Genomic DNA, 22695 nt, shown 5'->3' with positions numbered 1-22695 from the left:
TGAGAAAATTGATCATGAAACCATTAAAAAGTAGGCCAGTCTTGAAACTACAAAGTCTCTTAAGAAAATAACAAAACATAAAACACCCTCATTGTTGATAGATTTTACCAGCCCAAAAGCCGAACTTGCATAGCATATAACAATCATTGGGAAAAGGTGTGTCTATCGTGCATCGTGTTAGATTGAAACCATGATTTTATAAATCAGTGTATAAATTTTTTTAAACACCCTTATCTATTCTTTTGTTTATTATTATACATTTTCTGCTGAGTTTGTTCTTGAGTTTTTTTTTGATAGTCCCTCGACTTGTCTTCCATGATTACTTTCAGCTGTGTTCCCCTGATGTTTCCCATCTTCCCTTTTGTATAATTAAACCTTCAACTGCTTGTGTTCTTGTTCTGTAACACTGACTGTTTGAAATTTTTATCTGCCAGTGAGTTTCCCCTCAGCTGCAGTCTGGAGTTTTGGACTCTTGCCCCAATAAAGATGTGTTTTTTTTGTTTATAAGTTTTATTGTCTACATTTGGGGGGATTTGACGGTGCTGTGATGTCTGCCTTTTGTGAAGGGAGTACTGCGGCACCCCACCTTCCCACAGCCTTGGTAATAGATGCTAAGATATTTAACTAAAACTAAAAACACGAAGCTCATGTTTGTGGCTCCAGAGGAAACTGCTTGAAAATTCAATGGCAATGTTGAGATATTCTAATCTGCATGAAATCAGGGGACTGAATAGAAAACCACCATTAGCTTCATGGTTAATGAGGCTATAAACTGGCTGATAGGCCACAAAAAGCTGACAGATCTTGATTGAATAATTAAGCACCTCCCAGGTGTTGTTTGTGTCTTAGTCTTATAATCAGCTCTCACTGGGCAACTGAAAGTTTATTGTTAATTTTTTCTCTTTTTTCACTTGCCAAAATCTAAAAAAGTTTACTAATAGAAATTACACATAACATATCAACTTTCCTGCTGTTTTTCTGCCTAACAACTATTTCTTCAACCTCTTCTTACGAGACCCAGAGTCACTCTGCTCTGAGATTTTCATGTAACGGCTGAGAGAAATCTTTAAGTCCCTGGCAGCTAATCTCTGTGTGTGGCCTCTAATACTATTCGAACAAGTGTTTGTACAGCACATGCGTCCGGTGCGACTCACATGGCAGGGATTCACAGGCGCCGGCGCACAGGGGCGCGCAACGTTCATCATCGATCAAGAGAGTTCAGGAGACTTGCTTCCATGAGGTCAAGTGGTTCAGTGTCTGCAAAACACAACATAGGAGAACCTCAAAAGTCAATAAAAATACTCAAACGGGGCATGTCAGCAACATCTAAAGGTACTTTTTACTCTTTTAATACCACAACTGTATCCCTACTTCTTTCTAGGATCTAACCTTTATATGTCAAACATATGGTGGGCCAATAAAATTGATTAAATGGTGTACATTGGCGCCAATTTGACAAACTGCAATCATATAGTTCTCTAAAGACCACAATCTCTGAGAAGGCCCTTGTGTGTTGTATATGTGCACAAATGATTTATGTGGTAATGCATTCAAGCATGGCCCAATCCAACCAACTGTTGGGTCATAGGGTGACAGGTATGGTACACTCTAGAGAGGTCACCCGTCTGCCGCTGGGCTTCTCAATTCATATTTAAACTGACCTAAATCTAAAGCTATTTAAACTCTTTACAATGAAGCTGTAAAGGCCCAACCCTTTGGTTTGCTAACAAAAAAAACCCATTTTTCATATAATAGTGTTAGATATGTTTGCTTTCTTGGATCACAGGCAGACTCGCTGGTTCGACTTTGCAACTTCTTGGTGTTTTCCTCACGTATCCCATCTTGATTTTGCATAAAAATAAAATTATTGAGCTCTGAAACAGCTGTTAAATCCCCCCAACTCAGGATATCTACACTTTAAGTCCATTTGGTCTCATAAATGTGGTTGAAAACCATCCTAAATGTGCTAGAAAAGGAGCGCCTTGAGTAAAGAGCTGAAACAATCAGTTAATCAGTTCGGGGATTATCAAATTAAAAATGCCATTCTCTAGTTTCAGCTTCTTCAATGGGTGAACCTCCTGCTGCCATAATTTAGTTTGAAAAGCTCTCAGCTTTTGACGTTTGTATTCACTGCTCCTCTCTAACCTGCTGTAATGCATGAACGATGTTCCTCTGTGCCGCTTTCATTGGTTTTTGCTCTCACAGAGACACTTAAAAACGCTCCTATGTGACAAGAGGTGATCTCTAATCTAATTTAGAAGAAACCATCCAGACTTCATGGAATAAATACACAGTGCAGCCAGATCTATTTATTTTGAGGGAAACATAATGGCTGCTTTAAGTGCTGGCACAGGACGAAGTGAGCAATAAGAGGCTTTGGTCTAAAGCTATAGCAGAGCAGCAGCCCTCTGGCCTAATAAGCCCTCAGGCCTCAACCCATGTTCGTCTGCCCCACTTACCTCTCAGCACAATTCATAAGATCCACTATTCTTTTCTTCTATCATCTGTTGTCTTCTGCTCAAAGTTAACAGGATGGCCGAAGAAGGGCTGGAGAAGAACCTGGAGAATGAAGTAGTTTTCTCTGCTCCTGTCTTTTTCTTAGATCTCTCCAATAGACTTCTGCTCTTCTGGTTGCGTTGTGGTCGCAGCCTCCTGCAGGTGGCTTGCAGCCCTCTCACAGTCTGATGTCTGGGTCAGTAACGGGGCTCCCCAGACTCTCTTGCTGCGTCTCATTCACGGCTGCTAATCCTGATTAGCTGGGAGGGTGGAGCCTGTTGGTGGCACATACTGTATAGGGATCAGCTGGGGGAAGGAGGTGAACCAGGTCATGATTTCCAAGTTCTGGTTATGGTATGAATTTTAAAGGGAATGCAGATCATCTGGCTTTTTGTGTCTTGTTTATGATCAGAACCTCCCCGGTGTCCCTTTGTATACTGTTTAGACCCATTCATCTAACCCGAGGGTGCAACACACAGTGGTGGGGGAGGTCTTTCAGGTTTGTAATGAATCTCAGTGCTCCATGACAGATGCATGCATGTAAATAACACTGCTTTAATTCAGCTCTTAATAAATATATTATATATGGAAGGGGTGTCAAACATAAGGTCCAGGGCCAGAATCAGCCCAGCAAAAACTCCAACCTGGCCCACTGGAAGGAGTTTTACAGAATTTTCATCACCAAACAGGTACATGATGGATTAACAATTAAATGACAGAAAATGCTAAATAGGTAATTTCTACCATAGGAAAAAAAGAAAAAAAAAGATTATAAATACAGGCCAGTGTGGGTAATGAGCTTTCTGTTATTTTACACATCATATAGCAGAGGCACACTGTTGAAATTGTACTTCTTTCACTCATATTAAGATATCTCAAGGATAAAATGTTTAGTTAATTTTCTGCACACTGGCATAAAGTGGAGTTTCACTAGTCCGCCCAACTTAAGGTCAAAGTGGGCCGTATGTGGCCCACGATGTAACATGAATTTGACATCCCTGATATCTAGAGTTACATTGTTACACGTAACTGTATGAAGGGCTTCCATCATGTTTTAATCTGAAAATATCTGGGTTTTTATATTTCCTGTTCTAAAAAAATCCGTTTTTAATTTCTGTCGTAAAGAACAAAAATCAGGCACCAGGTGAAAGCTCAGCCTATACTTTTATATAACACAGCAAAGTTAAATTGATTATTCACAGATTTTGTTATTAATTATTCCTAACTTACGTCCAAGTTTTCTTGTCTTCTTCACCGTTTGCCTGAGTGAGTCAGAGTGCGCCGAGCTGATATCAGCCACTTTTGTGTTTCTTAGCAGAGAGAACTCCTTAAATGTTCAACTTCGCCGTTTATTTAGATTTGTTTTAATAGTTTAAATATATTTCAAATATATTTCAGCAGTGATGATTTTCATGAATCATCAACAGCTGATACAGAGTGTCTGAAAATGTAATAGGACCCTAAACTAAAAAACTATGGCTCAGTGTTCAAAGGACTAAATAATCCACCTATCAATAGTGTAGATATCGGTGTCGGTATTGTGTTGGATCGATATTAGAGGAACAGGATCGATGCTTTAGTTTGGTCTTTGGTTTCTTCTAAGTAGACATTGCTCTTTTTTCATGAAAAGGGAGCTCTGTTTGTGCAAACATCGCTCCCCCCATGCATTCACACTTTCTTTACATAAGGCTGTGATCTTTTCATACTTTATTCTCCAGAGCAGGTTTTGTTTGTATAGTGGCTTTCTATCTGCCTATTTTTTTTTTATTACATTGGTGTAATATGAATGGCCATGATGGAGGTCTTTATCATTCAGAAAAGCTATAAAACTTACAAAATTACAAATCCAAGGTACCGGCTCATGGATTACTGGCTACCTGAAAGACAGGCCCACAGCTGACTGTGCTTTCTCTGAGTCATGCCACCTACAGAAATACTCTGACGCTGCAGTGGTTGGATGAATTAGTGATGGGCTGCAGGAGAAGCACGGAGGACTAGTGGATGATTTTGTGGAGTAGTCTGCTTCTGAATATGAATAAAACTAGTGCTGTGCAATACTGCAAACTAAGGTGTCGACCCGATACTAAATACTGTATTTTGAAACTGGGTTTTTGGAGACCTGGAGTGTAAATGTGGCCTTCTCTAAAGGACTTTGAAGCTTTTTGTGTCAAACAATAGAAGTCAACCCAGACAGTTTTCATAGTGCCTATTTTCATTTCCAAAAAAATGATCTATTTAACACAATTCAGTGCGGTACACACTGAACTTAGAGCATAAAAAAGCATTGATCCTATCATGCATTTGGATCGCCCACCACTAAATGAGACCAAAGAGAAGGTGATCAACTTCAGAAGGAAGAGGACAGCTACATGCCCTGTGTCTATTCTGAGACTGAATGCTACTGCGGCGGTCTGCAATCAGTTTTTATATAAGTTTGTTGTACTAAATTGAATTTTTAAATGCTGTAACAAAAGAAGTACTCACCTTTGAGGTAAATTTGCAAAAATTACAAAAATGACGACAGACCGAGAATAAGTTTTCCCGTTTTATTTCAAAGTCATGCCACAAGTTGACATTAAATACAAAAGAAAAAACAATAATTTCAGATCTTAGCTATAAAATAACCACAGTGTAACCGAGAACCAAATTAAAACGAGCACGCGTTAAAAAAACAGAACAAAAAGTAAAGCTCACGCTGAAAAAGAAGACACAGACAAGCACACAGTACAGAACGTACAGCACGGCTCTCTGATACCTAGCTATCAGTAAACACAGCAGTTGGGAGTGGATATATAAAATTAACAAGGTTATAAAATACTGATAAAAGATACTTGTTATAAAGACCATAGCATCTTCTAGAAGAGTCACCATGCAGTAGGTATTCCAGTCTCCAGTTAATAAACATCAGCAGAAAAATACAAGAATCACAAGCTCATTCCTTGAGTGGACAAGACTTCGAGCTCAGATTAAAAATGTCAGAGTGTCAAATTCGGTATGGCCTACATGATGCTGTCGTTAGGATAAACGTGATATCTGGTGCAGCTGCTCCTCGACTCCAATTTAGACTCATGCAGCAAGTTGACGAGGCTTTAAGATCAGCACGCAAGCAGTCGTTCTGTCTAGAAATGATAAACGCTCTAAATCCAACATGTTTTCACTTGATTCCTACTTCCATCGAACCTTGTGTGCATGATGACTGCAGGTGTCTTCGCTTTTCTTAAAGATTTGGGAGCCGTAACTGCTTATTCATACCAGAGAAGAAGAGAAGGATGACCTAAGAGATGAGGCTCACTCAGGCTTCTTTGTGCTGAACCATCAGCAGTCCTGACCTCTCATGCATCTTCATTTTCCCTCTCTCTGCCTTGCATCTATGCTCTCCTAAACCTTTTTTATCTCTGGATTGTTCCCTTTTTTCTGCATGTATGAAAGGTGTGCTTGATCATTGTGTAGTCCTTTCAATTTCATGCGACACCTGCAAACTGCTTGAAGTCCCCAATCAATCTATGTCATAAGTTTCTTATGCCCCATTAGAGGCAGGTGACTGGCACTTGGACAATGACACAGATTTTGTAATTTTGCTTCTCTACACCATCTCAGTGAATTTCTACATCAAATAATCAAGATATGACTGAAGTACAGACTTAGAGTGTAATTAAAGGGCTTTACTAAAAGTGCTGTATTAACGGTTCAGGACATTTTTATACATAGTTCCTCATTTCAGAGGCTCAAAAGTAATCGAACAGTTGATTGATGAGCTGTTCTGTGGTTTTTCATGACAAATCAAGCAGATAAAACATCCTAAGAACCGCCAAACTTAGGATTCAATCAGACCCACATTTTTTGTCACTACTTTTTATTTAACCAATCAAAAAATGACTTCAGAAACCAGTGGGTGACAACACAGAAGCTACGTCCATCATTTTTAATCCTAAACGTGTTGGAGAAAACACTGCAATGGGCATGTCTGACTTCCAGAAGAATTGAGGCCCTGTAGTTTTATTGATGATGGGACTGCTGATAGAAGTAGCAGGATGATATGAGTATAGAGAGCTATAGTCTCTGCACGAATGGATAACGGCCCAAAGCAAACCCCAAGAGCAACAAGAGTTTCTGAAATAATGCAATTCTGTTGTTAAAACTCTTGAATTAAAGCTTAAATCTGTACTTCAATCACATCTTGTTTGCTTGATTTTAAATCCACTTTGGTGGTGTACAGAAGTAAAGAAACAAGATCCAAATACTTATGGATCTAACTGTAAATCACACAAGGCATCATGGGAAAAGGAATAAGGGAAACAATCTGATTCCTTTACGCATTTTAGCTGATCACTAGAGGTCGTGAACACAAACTGCATCCACCTTAAATGAGTGTCTAGGATATAAGCATCCACCAGAAAGATGGATCTCATGATAAAAACTAAGTCAAGTTCCTGCTACTTTTATATACATACTGTATACTGCTGGATACTAAATACAAAATATTAGAAAACTGGTTACTGTTTCCATGCATGCAAGTGTGCAACACAAGCCTTTTACTTCACACAGTATGTTTATCAAAGTAGCAAGTGGGTTTTTACGGCACTCTGAGAACTGAAAATGAACACTCTGTGATTCGTGGTGGCGCGAGCAGATCTGAAGTGTTTTTGCTACATGCACTGGCATTTTTGGATTCGTACAAAAGTCGCCGCCGCTGTGAGTAATTCGGCTTCATTCAAACAGTTTCTTCAAACCTGCTTTGGCGTGGCCATGCAGAAAATCTACACAGAAGACTGATAAGCTTTACAGCAACTATCAAAAAAAGGTCCAGACACTCCAATAAAGCCTGGTCTGTGTAAGTGTGTGTTAGTGTGTGCTTGTGTTTGTGTGTGCGTGTCTGTGTGGTGGTTAACAGTGAAAGCCATTAAACACTTGTGGCAAAAGGATTACAATGTGCAACAATTACAATGATCGACACGGTGACAAAAGGCAGAAACAAAGCTGGGCATGTAGTGAGGAACAAAAGCATTTGTCCAACTCAGACACTCCATCACCCACGATGCATCTCTTCAAAATAAAACACCTTTTTTTTGGCACATGAGTTGGGGCTCGGACTCCGTACTCTTATGATTGCTGACGCTAGTGCCTAAATACTCCCGTGTGTCGCAGCTGTCAGCTTCCGTTATATTTCTGCATCACTTCTGTACGAATAAAGAAACAGTCGGAGCCGCGAACCACTGATCAGAAACCTCACAGTACAGAACTGACATCAGCCGAAGGGACACTCAGGGGGAAATAAAATCCAGGTTTGCTGATGGGAAGCTTGTACTTCTGAATACAAATAATGTCCTGTTCAGTCCCTGTCAGAGTTCATGAAAAATAATCTCCCTTCACTTATCTGCTGTTATACTCAACAACAAAAAAATAAGGGCCACATCCATCCGTCCATTTTCCTAACTGCTTATCCGAATCCCAGCTCTCACTAGGTGAGAAGCGAGGCACACCCTGGACAGATGGCCGGTCCATCGCAGGGTTAACAAACAGAGACTGACTGTAACTCACGCCATTCATGAATGCTAACAGACGGGGTGAAAATTAGCATCCCCGAGTCTCAGGCCATGATGGAAAAGGGTGGAGTACTACTCCAGGAAGTGGTGGAGTTTAAGTATCTTGTGGTCTTCTTCACGAGTTGGAGAAAAGCAGAGCAGTCTGTCACAGTAAAGACAGACCTGAAGGTGTTCATTTACTGATCGATTTGTGTTTCTACCCTCGCCTATGTATACAAGCGGTATACATAGGCGCTTCCTCTGAAAGGTGCCAGGGATCTACAGACAGGCTGAGGAGCTTGGACATTTTTAGGAATTAGACATGAGAGTAGGAGAGAATCTGGTTTCGTCATTTCCTGCCTTCCAAGCACATCCACAGCCATCCATTTCCCATTTAACATACACATTTGTGCAAGTAATGCCAAAGTGGTTTCATCCACGGGAATCAGGGATAAGGAACACTGCTGGGCAACAAGAAATGCATTTCGTGTCAACCTGCAGTAAACAAACTGATGATTGGAAAGGGGGAGGGGGACCATATGGGCTAATTGAGTCCCATGTGATTTGTCTGTAAGCAACCTCATTGGTTAAAACACCAAAACTCCAGCCTGTCACAGCGACATGTTTACCAGGAGAGGGTATTTGTCTGATTCCAGCTTATATCTTTGTATCTTATATTTTTCATATCTGGCAACTATATTTCACTCATAGAGCAGAGGCTGTGTTTTCTGAAAAATAAGTCCCAGGCAATAACTTTAAGACCCAGAACACTGACATTTAACGTTTGCAAAAGCATTTCCAGAATCCTCAAATCTCAAACCATTTCAACTCCTGCACAGTAAAAGAACAATAAAAATTACTTTCAAGCTATTTTCTATTCGTGAAGCCTTGCCAATTTTGTGGCTCGGCATCAGCATAGTTTCTTATGAAGTCTGGTTAAATTTGCATTTATTTAAGAAGGATGCAGGTCATTTACATACGCTGTATATAAAAGATGGAATTGGACACGGTTTAGTTTGTAGATTCAGCATTTTTGAAGCCTTCACATCAGAGTTTTGGCCACGACTATGGTATTTTATTGGAGCCAGAATTTAGAAAAGACGATGGAGGGGAGTTTTTGGATAATCCATTAAAATGCATCAAAAGGCACCAAGAGCAAAAACAAGGTTGAGTGATTTAGTTAGGTGACACAAATTAGTGGCGGTGAAGTCAGACAGCTGCTGACTATAGCTGTTGTCTGCAAACAAAGCGACCACATCCCTAAATTTTAAGCATTACCAAATCCAAACAGATGAATATGAACATTCACCTCGCATTCATTCGATATGAAGACAGAAATCGTGTTCTGGACCATACACACATTCTTTTGTTTATTCTGTAAACTTGGGCATTTTCAACAGAGCACAATGACTCGTTTTGGAGCCCCAAGTGGTCGTTATATGAAATGCAGTTTTTGCCTTAATGTTTTCTTTCTAATTTACATCTTAAAGGTTGACATTTTTTATTGTGTGGGAAAAGCAATATCTGGCGGTTAGAAAATACATTAAGGATTCAGAAAATACCCAAAAGATCAAAAGATACTTCTTTTTCAGGAAAAATAAAAGCTCTGTATCACAACACCCGTGCACACATTTGGCACTGATAATCTTCCGCAATAAATTTATTTATCTGAGCTGTCTGAATTTTTTTTTAGCACATAGACAAAAATGATCTTTATACTGTTTTGGACAAAGAGAAACTCATTTTAACCAAACTAATTTAACCACAGCTGGACTTGCAGTAGGCCACTCTCTGTGTGAGGGAGGGGGAAAGCCTTCTTGTTTACCCAAACACCTCTTTTTCACAGTAGGTGTTGGTTAGGAGGGAACTCTGCATCGATACCACCGGAGAGCCATCCTTTATTTAAACAAGAGCCAAACATTAAGAGGTGAAAGCTGGAGTAACCTCTGTTCTTCCCATAGTCACAGGTTCCAACTTCAGGATCAATTTTATGTTGCAGTGCTTGCCTGTTTTCAGAGAAGTGCATGGAACTGGTTGGCAGAAAAAGGAGGAAATACTCTGCAAATAAAAACCGGCAGGCTGTCTAATCTCACACTGCTCTGCACTACAGTCTCCAACACCGGCTGTTTGCACTGTTAACACGTTTCAGATTCAGTCTCGTGTTACGTGACGTTGACTTTCTTTCAGAGTGAAACCAACAAAAAGACCACAAAGAAGAAGATAAATAGCACCTAAATAGTCGTTGACAACTGCTGCTAATGTTCACAGATGCTAGAGGCATTATGAATGCATCACTGTAGTACAAGACACAACTGCTTCAAACAGACTGATATGATCAGACTGACATGAGGTGCATTTTAGTGTAGACATGCTCACTGCTCAAAACTAGCATTTCCAAGACTTCTGAGATAGAAAGAATAAATATATAGAGTAACAATTGAACAGTACAATACAAGGCTGTGGATATCTTGGAAAAATAACCCATGCAAGACACATTTATAAAGATGCTGTACACAAACATGTGTGACCACTTAAATGCCATGAGTGACAGTTCAAGTCATGGAAAAGGGCACTAAAAAAAGGGAGGGGGGGGGGCTTGATATTTTGTCTGAGATTTTAGTCCACTAATGGTTTACATTCAAAGGAAATGTCTTAAAAATAACCATAACTTACATTTTTCAAATTTTAAGGGGAAAAACGTAATAACCAAAAGTTTATAAAACTTGGATTGCACTTTTGAAGAGGAACAAAAAACACAGGCTGTTATTTTCTGTCACAAGAAGCCGACCGGATGGTAAAAGGTCGGATCGGATGGCCACATGATCTACGCGAGAAATGTCATCAGAGAAAAGATTAAACTGTACCAGTGTCGGTTCAATATTCAAAACCATCTGAATTCAACAATTCGTCCGAGTTGTTTTCCTGCTGTGGAGGCAAAGCCAGGAACAAGGCGATGGCACAGGTTGTTTGGCAGGACGTCTGCTCTGCTAAAGCACTCCTGTCTCTCCGTAGTCTCCGAGGGTTTTTCTTTTTACCCCTCAAAGCTAAAGAAATAAAGTGCAAGGTGTGTTTTTACCTTCAAAAAAGGTCCCTTTTTCTATTCGGTTCACACCTTTCCTTTGTGATCTTTTTCTTTCAGGTATACATTCACTCAAACACACACACACACACACAGTCTCACACACTCACGCTTGCAGAGCTGCTGTCTTTCGGGATCACGTGGCGTGAGTCTTTGGCCCGGGCCGACAGACTCAAGTCAGAGGAAGCGTCAGGCAGTGGTGTTGCCGTTAAGAGATGATGTGGCACAGGGGGTGGCGGTTTGTCGCTAGGCTTGGGCCGGGCCGGGCCAGGCTAGGCCGGTCTGAAAAGGGGGCCTGGCTCCTCTTTGGTCCCATAAAGCACTTGATTTATGTCAGGGTGAATCTTTGCACTCCACTGGACTGGAAAGATGTTTGCATGGGGAGGAGGAAGGGGGTAGCACTATCAGAAGCACCGGCTGCTAAGCTACGACTAGAGAGATGTGCAGCACAGGCAGAGAGTTTCGGGGTTTTTTCATTTTCTTTTTAAAAGCCATGCAGTTTAGAGATCGTCCATAGCAGCCGGCGACGGAAAGCATTCTCGAATGATGCTAGTGATGGAAACCGGGAGGCAAGACTTCACACACACGGGTGCGCTCACAGAACAACACAGAAAAAGCACTGAGTCGAGGGGAGAGAAGAGCTGCTGTTGGCTTTGAAGTCCAACGTAAAAAGTGACAGAGTGCTGCATGCTCTCCAAAGCACCGGCAAACTGCTGAAGACTTGAGGTGTCTGGGTGGTTGGGCTGGCTGGCTGGGCGGGAGGATTATTCACAGTCATAAAAGAGCATTTGGGAGACAGAAGCTGATAACACGATGGCAAAAAGCAGGGCTTAATGCAGACTTTTAGAGACAAAGAAAAAACTAAACCAAGGCTGTGCTAAGATAAATAGTATTCAACATAACCCACCTCCCCTCGTCTCCTCAAAGAGGAGAGAAAAACTCAGCCTTAAGGCAATGCATAGCCCTTGGAAACAGTGGCACATGCATGGAGAGTGCAGAGATGTCTGCATATGTATTAAATTCATGTATATATGTGTGTGTGTGTGTGTGTGTGTGTGCATGTGAGTATAAGAAGAAATAAAAACAAGTCTGTAATTAAGGGTCAGAACAGCAAAAATATCTGATAAAACTGTTGCTCTGATGGAGATTTCTGCTACTTTAAGAACAAATTTGTGACTAATGGACAATTTTGACAGGAATGTATTTAAAAATAGTCTGTACAAACCCCCTGTACAGCTTCCATCAGGATATATGGATGCAGGCCTTCAAAAATAAAACCCTGTGAAGCTAAAGGAAGCAAAGGAAAACAGAGACACACAGAGAGCGCAAGCGGCAGGAAAAAAAAGACACAGTGAGCTCCCGCGACGGTTAAAAGATGAACTGCGAAGGTGAACGGCGGGCATGGTTCGTACGCCACCTTGAGCTTCGATCATTGCAATCGTATAAACTGCCGCTTCAGATGTTGGTGAGCGTGGTGGACGTGATGAGGCGCACAGTGAGCGTGCCCGGGAGGTCGTTGTCCTGTCGGCTGCCCTTGTCGCGCAGGTGAAGCGTGTGCTGCTCCTGGCGCTCGTTGGGGTCGCTGAACAAGATCACCTGACCCAGGAAGGTGTCCACGATCATGTTCTTGTTGTAGATCTGTTGGCCGCTCAAGGGAGGAAGGCAGAAAGGAAAGAAGGAAACAAAAAGACAAAGGGCAGTAAGCACAAAAAAGGAGGAATCAGCGAAGGAAATACACCAGAGAGAAAGTGACAGAAGACGCTAGGAAGGAGAGAAGTAAAACACTGAGGAAACCTTTTCTCGGTTATTCATTCACACAGGTCGTTTGAAGCTTATATGTCAGAGTATATGTTTAAAAAAAGTTTTTGTGGTTGTATAAGGGTACCCACACTATATATACTACTTAACAAAGTTATTAAACCACTTGTCATTTAAAACAGCGGTCCCCAACCTTTTTTGCGCCACAGACCGGTTTAATGTCAGACAATATTTTCCCGGACTGGCCTTTAAGGTGTCGCGGATAAATACAACAAAATAAAATGATACGACCAAGACAAAAACTTATTTTGTAAATATAATAATAAACGTGAATTCACTGTGTAATTGTGTAACTTTATTAGCAGCGTCCTCCTGAAATGCGCCAACAACATTAAGAGTAACATCCTCCTCTCTGCCTCTTAACGCTCTCTGGTCGCTATGGTAACGTGTAAATATTTCTTTAAAATTCAAGCTTTTAATAGATTTCAAAGAAATCTATTAAAAGCATGTTTAAAACTAAAAAAACCTGTTATTTAGTAAATAACAAAATGAAATGAATAAAAGGTCCTTATTCACACATAATAACAAGGCTCTCAGTGATTGTTTGACATTTGACATGTTTGACATTTTGTAATAGAAAAAAAAGGGGATACTGTATTCATACATATACACACATTACTATGCAATTACATCGTATGAGAGTTTATTCTCAAGTGTCAGAGTTCAACCAAAGGTACAGCCACTTCAACGACAGTTTTGCTAACCTGGACTAACAGCACCTAACAGAGGCTAACAGAAGCTAACAGGGGCTAACTGAAGCTAACAGGGGCTAACAGCAGCTAAAATCAACAGGAATGACAGTGCTACCAACAGTTCACCAAATCCTCAACAGGTTCTCTGACTCTATTGGACTGCTTTCAAAAAGTTTTACAGCCTCTTCACAACTGAGGAAAACAATGGAGTGACAGCCTTCAACAAACAGGGAAAAACCCAACAGTCGGATCCATTCCAAACAGTAGTACAAACAGGCCAGCCGGCCACAGCCATCATCTCTCGTCTGTCTAAAATATGTTTGTCCTATAGCAGCCACAGTAGCTAAGATTATGCAATTAAATTAGAAGGGCTAAGAAAACACCTCAGTTGACTGCAATCTGAAATCTTGAAATCCTGACAACGTGGGACGTGTAACTGAGGTTACAGTGACTGAACTTCCAAAGTAAAAGTGAGGGGACTGGCTACGGATGAATAGTGAAAATGATAAAATGAATCATTAAGCACACTTGGGTTTTTAATGGAGCTCTACTGGACAAATTAATAAGCTCAATGAAGGTCTGTTTACTCAGTTTTGAATTGATCTGTCTATCTTTTAGATTGTTTGGTGAAAAACAACATGAACGATACCTCATGTGATCGTCTAACTCTCTTATTTATTTAAATGAATGATTTCTCTCTCTCTGAGGCTAACAGTGTGTAAATACAGATGATTTACCAGCTCTAATGCCCACTCCTCATGGTTTCATTTCACTGTGTTACAAATAAAACAATTTCACAGCTCTAAACGAGCAAATCCAACATCGTATTACTATTAATATCCTCCCTCACAAATACACCGGTTTACACGTGTCGCCTGATATGGAGCCTGTAACTGATTGGTTATGGATGCTCTGCAAACATCCTTAGCAGCCTCATTCTCACGTCCCGTAGGCTCAAAGAGAGAGTTGATAAAGGGAAAAAGGACTGAAAATGAGACAAGCGATGAAACGCTGTGAAGCTCTGCATGAAGACGAGTGCCACGGGACTATCAACCCAAATTATTCCTGCAGCCAGCTCCCACTTTTCTGCAGCCGTCACTGTCGACTGTGTATTTAGGTTCTTGCTTTCACTTTGCGAATACTTAAGATGTTTTGACATATCTACAAATATAAGAAATATATTATTCATGCCCTAAATCGTCTACATCAAGTACTGAAAGAGTAAATTTTTTTTCAACTTACAAGACTCAAATTTCCCACGTGTTTGGTTACAAAATGCTAAAACACACACACAGAGCTGTCACATAGGATGTCAACGTGAGACCAGAGAGCAATGAAAGCGGAGAAACGTAAGGTTTTCCAACGTTTTTTTCAACATCTGTAACAGCCATAACTCCACTTGCTCGATGAAAGAATTCCAACAGTTCCCGAAAGCAGCGACTTTGAGTTTTTCAGTTATATTAGGATCACTACAATAATCCCAGGAACAGTGTCGCAGCAGCCTCACTGAATATGGCGCCCTACCTGGGATTACCGTCACGACCCTCATATCACTGATAAAGCACAGAGTTGATGCTTTCAGGAACCGTTGGAATTTTTCAATTGTGCCAGTGGTTCAAGAATTACAGTAGTTTGACCTCAATGTTTTACCTAATGTGTTAATAACAGTTTGACGCCTGTGAGGGAAACTTAAGATTTGTAATTATGAACATTTATTTCTCAGTAAATGTGATCAATACTTAGTATTGGATTTTTACTGGCTGGATAACCCTGTATTTTGAATTCTACGGCTACTTTTTGTTTGTGTACAGCGTATATTATGTCTGCATTATAACTTGTTTGTTCTGTAGGTTTACTTTTATTTTCTTTATATATAAATTATTTTACATGTAGTGGCGATATGAATGTGAGCTTTTTTCCTTTTTCTGAGACATTGTTTACTTTAGTCTTGATATTTCTTTTCCTTTTATGAAACACCTGCTGGTGGTTAAGTTTTTGCACACTTTTCTTTGATATAGTTGAGTTTATGCTTGAATCTGATGATTTTTATATATCAACTCAAATGGCTAGTATTTAATTTAGAGTGACCATGTGTTTGTCAGAGCCTGATGAAGAGAGGTTACACAATGGCCTGCTCGCAGAATAAACATACAGTATATAGCAAGACTTCCTAGATTTTGTTTTCTCATCCTGTTACCTTGATTTGAGTTTAGTGAAACTATGCAATGAAATCCAAGGTAAGCGAACAGTAACCTTCCAGCTACTGTTCAGAAGATGTGCACTTTACATTTTGGTGCCATGTCTAAATGTGAAAGTTGTCAAAGGCCTCTGGCCAAAAGCTGTAGTTTCTGAGGGATAAAGAACAAATCAAATTTGAAGTTGCATTCTTTTTCTCCAACCTTTCACACTACGGACTGCAGAGTGACAGCTCACCTCGATGTGGATGCCCTCCTTGGGCTTCTTGCGGTAGAACAGGCCTTTGATGTCAAAGTTTGGGCACCGTGTGTCCTTATGAACTGGTGAACGAACCCTCTCTCCTTCACAGGTGATGATGACGTAGGGATCTACAGCTGTCAGAAAAAAATATACAAATAACAAATATCTAAAAGTTTAAAATAGCTCTGCCCGGATAAAACCAGCAAAATGTCAATAAATGTATTAATATAGTACACTGATTAATAAAAAACAGCCGCAGAGGACATTTTTTTGTTACTAACAATGTGCATTTTGCTGATAATACTTCTGGACTTCTACATTTGAAGATACTATTTAATTAAAAAACAGCAACAAAAAACTAGTATTTCTGTCTCCACTTATGCTTCATAAGTATGTACAAAACAGTAAAGGTGGGCGGCTCGATGATAGTATTGATACCAATGTTGGTATTGGTATTGGACTGATACTGGCATTATGAACTGATACTTTGTTTCTATCCTCTGTTCAGCATGTAGCCCACTGAACTGAATAATTTGGGGGAAAATGAAAACATGCATTATGAAAAACATCTGAGCCCTTTTGTACTGACTGTCAGATCTATTTTATTAAGAGAGGTGGAACTAAAGTGCTTTAAAGACAGGCACATGGTGGTCATTAAATGTGTTCAGAATTTGCAAATTGATCGATTTATCTCTGAAGTCATGACACATTGCTATCCCCTACATAAGCTAACTTTACAAATTTAAAGTAAAACCAAAACTGGCCCTTGTATTTACTTGGTATCAGAACAGTTAATGACCCCCTGTCGAGTGGCTCCTTACTGTAGTGGTTTAACATTTGCCTAACAATTAAAAGATTTGAACAGTTTTGTCTCAGGAAGGGTAAAAATAAAGTAAAATCTGTCAAATCAAACATGAGGAGCTGCTCTTTTTGGGGGATGCTGTACACTAACTGCTCAGCGCCGATTTACTTATTTAACAGAAGCATACTATAAGACGCTACAATCACATGAACTTTTGTGTTAAAGTTACAGCAGTTAGTGCACACACACACACACACACACAGGCACACACGGACAAACACATATATACACATGCACGCACGCACAAACACACACACACACACACACACACACACACACACACACACAGTAAGAGATTTAAGCCATAACTGCTGCACACTACAGGCAGTAGACACTACACTAGCTAAATTATCTCAGCGGGTGGTGCTGAGGTACCTCGTGCTTTGCTCTGGGCTCTCGCTCTCTTTTTGGGATTGAGGCAGTGCAGCTCTGTGGGTTTTCACAGCACTTCATCATTGACATGCAAATACAAAACACAGCACTCAATGTCAGGCAAGGTTACGGCTGCTACGCACCGACTGGAGTCCTCATACCGACCTCCATTGGAGTCCTGTCCCTGCAGACCCTCAGCGTTCAGTACATGGACCTGAGTGACCAGCTGAGGGTAGCCACACATCCCCGTCCAACATGTCTGAGGAGGCTCGTCCAGGGTCAGCTCTCTGAATAACATGGAGACAGCACAGGTACGTGTATGTATGAACACAGATATGCTTCATGTTGGAGTGTGACAGGCCTCTGTAACGCTGCCAGTGCTGCAGCAGCAGGTTCTGGTCAGCAAAAATAGAGGAAAATCCAAACTTCTGTACTTCTTTTGGATGTCCTAATGAAAGCAGTGCCAAAAGCAACAGGAAATAATAGGTGAAAAATTATCTACTATCTGTTACTGTGCTGATGTATCAACACAGTGCGAAGCAGTCCTTTTCTTAAGCTAATATGAATGATTTCCTTGGCAGAATTTCTGTGGTTGTGTTATTACAGGAATCAATCTGGTTTAATGAGTGTAAATGTAGGACTGTAACTCTCCTGATACACTGTATAAATCATTTTTAAAATTAAAGTAAAGACAGGAAAATATTATATATAGATTATATATATTTTATATTAAGACTTAAACAGTGTTTATAATGGCTGTAATACAGAAATTCTGGCTGTGAGCAGAACACTAAGCAGGACATCCATCCATCCATCCGCTTCCGCTTATCCTTTTCAGGGTCGCGGGGGGCGCTGGAGCCTATCCCAGCTGTCATAGGGCGAGAGGCAGGGTACACCCTGGACAGGTCGCCAGTCTGTCGCAGGGCCAACACACAAGGACAGACAACCATTCACACTCACATTCACACCTAGTGACAATTTCGATTATCCAATTAACCTATCTCCACAAGCTGCATGTCTTTGGACGGTGGGAGGAAGCCGGAGTACCCGGAGGGAACCCACGCAAACACGGGCAGCAGGACACCAGCTTCAAAAGGCCTACAATACAGCTGGAAATGTGCACTGCACCTAACAGCAGGAAGGGGTCTAAGACTGATATGAACAAAGTGGATCGTCCCAGAAGAAGAAATCAAGAGCTCAGCAACAGAAAACTCTGCACAAGAAATTTGAAATAATCCAGGCAAGAAAACCTAAACCAAGGTAGCAATCAAAATAAGCCGGGGAAGACACCTGAAACTCAGGCATAAGATGACTGAAATAAACTTAGATAGGACAACACTGGTATGAGAAAATCAAAATAAGCCAGGCAAGGAAGGAAGCTGATAATGTCAGAACAACACAGAACCAAGCATAAGATGACTCAGTGAGAAGTGAAGCTAAAAATACAGGAAACAGGAGGACTTTTGTTCCCCTCATTAAGCCCATGATTTGTCCAGATGTGTAGGCAGATGTTTAGTGTTAACTACTGATTAAATGGGAAGTCTTGGAGCGAGTATTGAAACAAATTACTTTTTGCAGAAGTAACTGTGTAAAGTGACTGACAGGAAGTACATTTTCATCCAATAATGCATCCAATTGCGTCAGCCTCTGACGAGACTTTAAAAATGTAAAGCCTCCGAGTGTAGCTCTTTACATTCAGATGTAAGACTATCATACACTTACTTGCAGTCTGAAGGCACATCAGTGAAGACACGGAGCAGGAAGTCACCCTGCTGCCCGGGGTCAAAGGTTGTGGGAATGATGACGTAGCGGCCCTCCTTCAGCTCCTTCCTAAGGAAGACGCAGCGCGAGTTGATGTAGATGGAACCTGCTACTTTCTGCTGGGCTGTGTGCATACGGTACTTCCGATTTAGCTCCACCTGAGAAGGAGAAGATCCAGATCTGTCACAGGTTTACTTCCTGGTCACGCTTTGTGAAGATTTCTCGGTTATGTGTGCGTGTTTCTACCCTGTGGATATCGAAGCCTATAGCGAGATTTTCTGATTTGCCCTCTTTTGGTGTGGCTCTCTTCTCTTTTTGCTGTAAGCAGATCAGCACCTCGTCCTCCACCTTCTTCACATCAAACACATACTAGGACGAGAAAAAGAGGATGGTGCATCAAAGTCCAGCACTGATCACACAGTTCTTAAAGACAAAACCACAACATGTACCGACCTGAGGGTTCTGCAGGAAGGTGGCTTTGTGATTGATGCAGCCTCCGGATCGGTTGCGTAGGGGATCCTGCCGGTGGACCCAGGAGCCCCTCATCACCTCCTCCTCCCAGGTCTTGTGGATGCTCAGGTAGGAGGTGTTGATGAGGCGGCACAGGATCAGGTCAGTGAAGTACTGGCAGAAGTCATCAAATGTCATCCTGCAGGAGGGCAGCAGGAAAAGACGAGAGAAGAGAGCAGAGAGAGTGGATACCAACTAGAGGGAAAAGCTTGAAAGAAGAAGACCTTGAACAGGTACAAAAGCAGAGGAAACAAAACCAGGAGCAAAGCAAACGGTTAGGATGTACAGAGCTGAGATAAAATGAGCCTAAAATTTGAGTCCGAGGGTTTCTGAAGAACTGCATCATTTTATTTGACACGATGAAGATAATCTTCTTAATCTTATTTCTAATTTGACGTCTTTCTTTAGTGATACATGCAACAAAGCAACAAAGTAATAAATAAACTAATAAATGAGCTTAAGCCAGGCTAGCTTATAGTCTGTATTGAGTTGCTACAATATCAGAGCCGATTTGAAGGCCTTATTCATGTCTCTGCCTTCCCCTCATCATTCTGAGGTTGGTCCCAAAGAAAAGGACAACACAGAAATGCATATACTTTTACACCATGTTTAATTGCTTAATTATCTTTATGCGGTTCATTTACATCACAAGGAATTAAACAATAAAATAGAGGAAGAAGTGTGTTTAACATTCTAGTCTTCCCAGGACAGCAGTTCTAAAGTTCAACTCCCGCAACAGATACATTTCACATTGGTCCTAACCTTGGGCTTGTCAAAAATATAATGTCCTTAGTATGAGCATCTACCTTTGTAACAGCAGACATGACAGGCCACCTGCTTTAGCTTTGAATCAAAACATCAAAAATCTCAGCAGGAAGAAAAAAAAAAAAGCTCAAAACTATTCCTGCGGCCCAAACATCAGTGCCTGAAAATAAAAGTGCTGTAGTCTTTTTTTTTTTAATGTAACAAAATGACTGTGGGTGTATTTTTTTTTTTAGGCTCTCACCAGAACTCGCCGTCATCCTGTACGGTGACGCCCAGCTTTTCTCTCTCACTCTTGCTCACCTTGTTCCACTCCTCCGAACTGCAGGGAGCAAAAACAAAAGAGCAAACAGGCTTTTATGTGAAACGAGCTTTTGTTAGAGGCAGACTTTAATTTTGTTGTATAAGTGTGTCAGATTTTAGTAAAAGGCCTCACTGTTTCATGACCTGAACTCGTTTGGAGCTGCTCTAGTTGACGTGTGTTGTTGACACGTTATCTTCTGTCTCACGTGTTGGTTTTACACGACTAATTACACCAGCACCTAAACAGGTTCATGTATCACACTGACCATTTATTTAACTCAGATTCCGGGGGGCTCAGGTGCTGCATGTGGAGGGGGGTTCCTTGAGCATTTTCTTTATGAGCTCATCATTTGTGACAGCTAATTTCCCCCTGCTCATCATCAATTTATTTCCTCTGTAATGGCAGCACACATTACAGGAGCCTTCACAACCTCTTGCTGGTTAAACGGGACCAGCGAAACACCTTTAAGCCTCTAAAAGACCAACTATAAACGGACCATTGTGCGAGCAAAAATCAAGCCTACAAATGAGACCTAAAAAATAATGTCTAAACATGTAATTATACTTTCAAGTAACCAACATCCAACATTGTTTTACTGCTCTCATTTAGCTTAGGTGCTGCACAGAGCCACCTGCTCCCCGTTGGAGTCCAGTATGACACTGCATTGGTAGTCTGGAGATGAAAGCCCACGTCTACCTGTCATAGCTGCTACTATCAGCAGGGGGCAGCGCCAAAAATATGTACAACAATCAGTGAGAAGACAGAAGTCGTGATCCATAAAGAACTTCTTTGTAATGAAATGACACTTAATGTTAAAAATAATGAAAACTGTCCCCTGTAAACGCTGCCTATGCTTCCTAAGCACGCTTTATTGATCATCCCTTTCCTGGTCAAGTCAGCATTTGACTTACATAAACCATGTCGTGTTGGTTAATACTGTATCACCCCAAAAAAGCACTTTGCTCTCAGACTGTAGCCTTACTTGTGGTTGCTAGGATATTTAAAAGTAGAATGGGAGGCAGAGCATTCAGCTTTCAGGCCTCTCTTCTGTGGAATCAGCTCAATGTTTGGATTCGGGAGACAGACGCCCTGTCTGCTTTTAAGATTAGGCTAAAAACGTTTGATAATGCTTGTTGTTAGGGCTTAATCAACTGTATCTGAAACCTCTTTTAGTTAATAGGCCTATTAACTATGGCTGTTTCTTCTTTATGCATGTCTTCTCCATCACCATGTGTTTAGACACTTCTCTGGATTTAATCATTAGTTATTATTAATCTCTGGCTCTCTTCTTGCCCATCGGGGGTTGTCTGATTGTTGGGGTTTTCTCTGTATTACTGACTTTACCTTACAATATAAAGCAACACAAGGTGACTGTTGCTGTGATTCAGCATTATATACTGTAAATAAAATTGATTGATTGAATGAATGGATTGAATGGATCTGTTGCTTCAAACATGTCTTTGTCACTCAAAATATTAGAATTTTTATTTTCTGCACCTTTCAGTGTAAATTTCCTCTTATAGCTAACCTTAAGTTACCCTCAGAGTACTGCAAATAATCCCTAAGGGTATTACTTATCACATTTACACAAGATTAGCAGATTTAAACCGTACAACATTAATTTAAGATGCGTACAGTCATACTAGTAAAATAATATACATCTGCCTGCTATGAAAATGGTGGGACCTCAAATATGGGGAAGAGGAAAAACATTTAAATTATTAACAGAATATTATAAATTTTAATTGTAAGACTTTCAGCTATGACTCCTTATAACGACCACAGCTATAAAGTTTATTTCTGAGTAGCTGTATCGAGTTCAGACAAATGAATCGCGTGCGCGTCTCTCCCTCCTGAGCTCTATTTTAAAGCACCAGTCGTGGTATTTATTACCGTGTGAATCATACCTGCACATCAAGGTTTCCTCTGTATTCAGTGCTCAGGGGAAACACAGGTGTTTTACTGGATGCATTAGCTCTGTGTTTATGTCTCTGTTTATGATGCCCTGACAAACGTCCAGCGGTCTGTCAGCCTCCATTTACAGTAACGGGTTTTATCAAACCATGAATAAATTATTCCGC

The 22695-nt window shown here is 40.7% G+C and overlaps 2 protein-coding genes across 2 annotated transcripts in view; both read right to left on the bottom strand.

Moving 5' to 3' along the window:
* The window catches only part of myo7ab (myosin VIIAb), a 47570-nt gene extending 44862 nt beyond the window's left edge, over nucleotides 1-2708 (bottom strand). The window contains exons 1-2 of the mRNA XM_039618594.1: nucleotides 2460-2708; nucleotides 1155-1257 (exon numbers count right to left, since the gene is read on the bottom strand). The gene's annotated coding sequence lies outside the window, so the exon portion shown is untranslated. The remainder of the gene's footprint in view (nucleotides 1-1154; nucleotides 1258-2459) is intronic.
* A 2334-nt stretch (nucleotides 2709-5042) lies between these two features.
* capn5b (calpain 5b) overlaps nucleotides 5043-22695 on the bottom strand; it is a 61336-nt gene continuing 43683 nt past the window's right edge. The window contains exons 8-15 of the mRNA XM_039618595.1: nucleotides 20555-20632; nucleotides 19492-19687; nucleotides 19285-19407; nucleotides 19000-19196; nucleotides 17443-17564; nucleotides 17281-17334; nucleotides 16041-16177; nucleotides 5043-12735 (exon numbers count right to left, since the gene is read on the bottom strand). Of these exons, the coding sequence (XP_039474529.1) occupies nucleotides 12553-12735; nucleotides 16041-16177; nucleotides 17281-17334; nucleotides 17443-17564; nucleotides 19000-19196; nucleotides 19285-19407; nucleotides 19492-19687; nucleotides 20555-20632 (1090 nt within the window). The 3' untranslated portion in view covers nucleotides 5043-12552. The remainder of the gene's footprint in view (nucleotides 12736-16040; nucleotides 16178-17280; nucleotides 17335-17442; nucleotides 17565-18999; nucleotides 19197-19284; nucleotides 19408-19491; nucleotides 19688-20554; nucleotides 20633-22695) is intronic.

Source organism: Oreochromis aureus, linkage group 10 (assembly GCF_013358895.1).
Source record: "Oreochromis aureus strain Israel breed Guangdong linkage group 10, ZZ_aureus, whole genome shotgun sequence".
Lineage (NCBI taxonomy): Eukaryota > Metazoa > Chordata > Actinopteri > Cichliformes > Cichlidae > Oreochromis > Oreochromis aureus.
The sequence above is the reverse complement of the archived record's forward strand: the minus strand, read 5'-3'. Positions and strand labels throughout refer to the sequence as shown.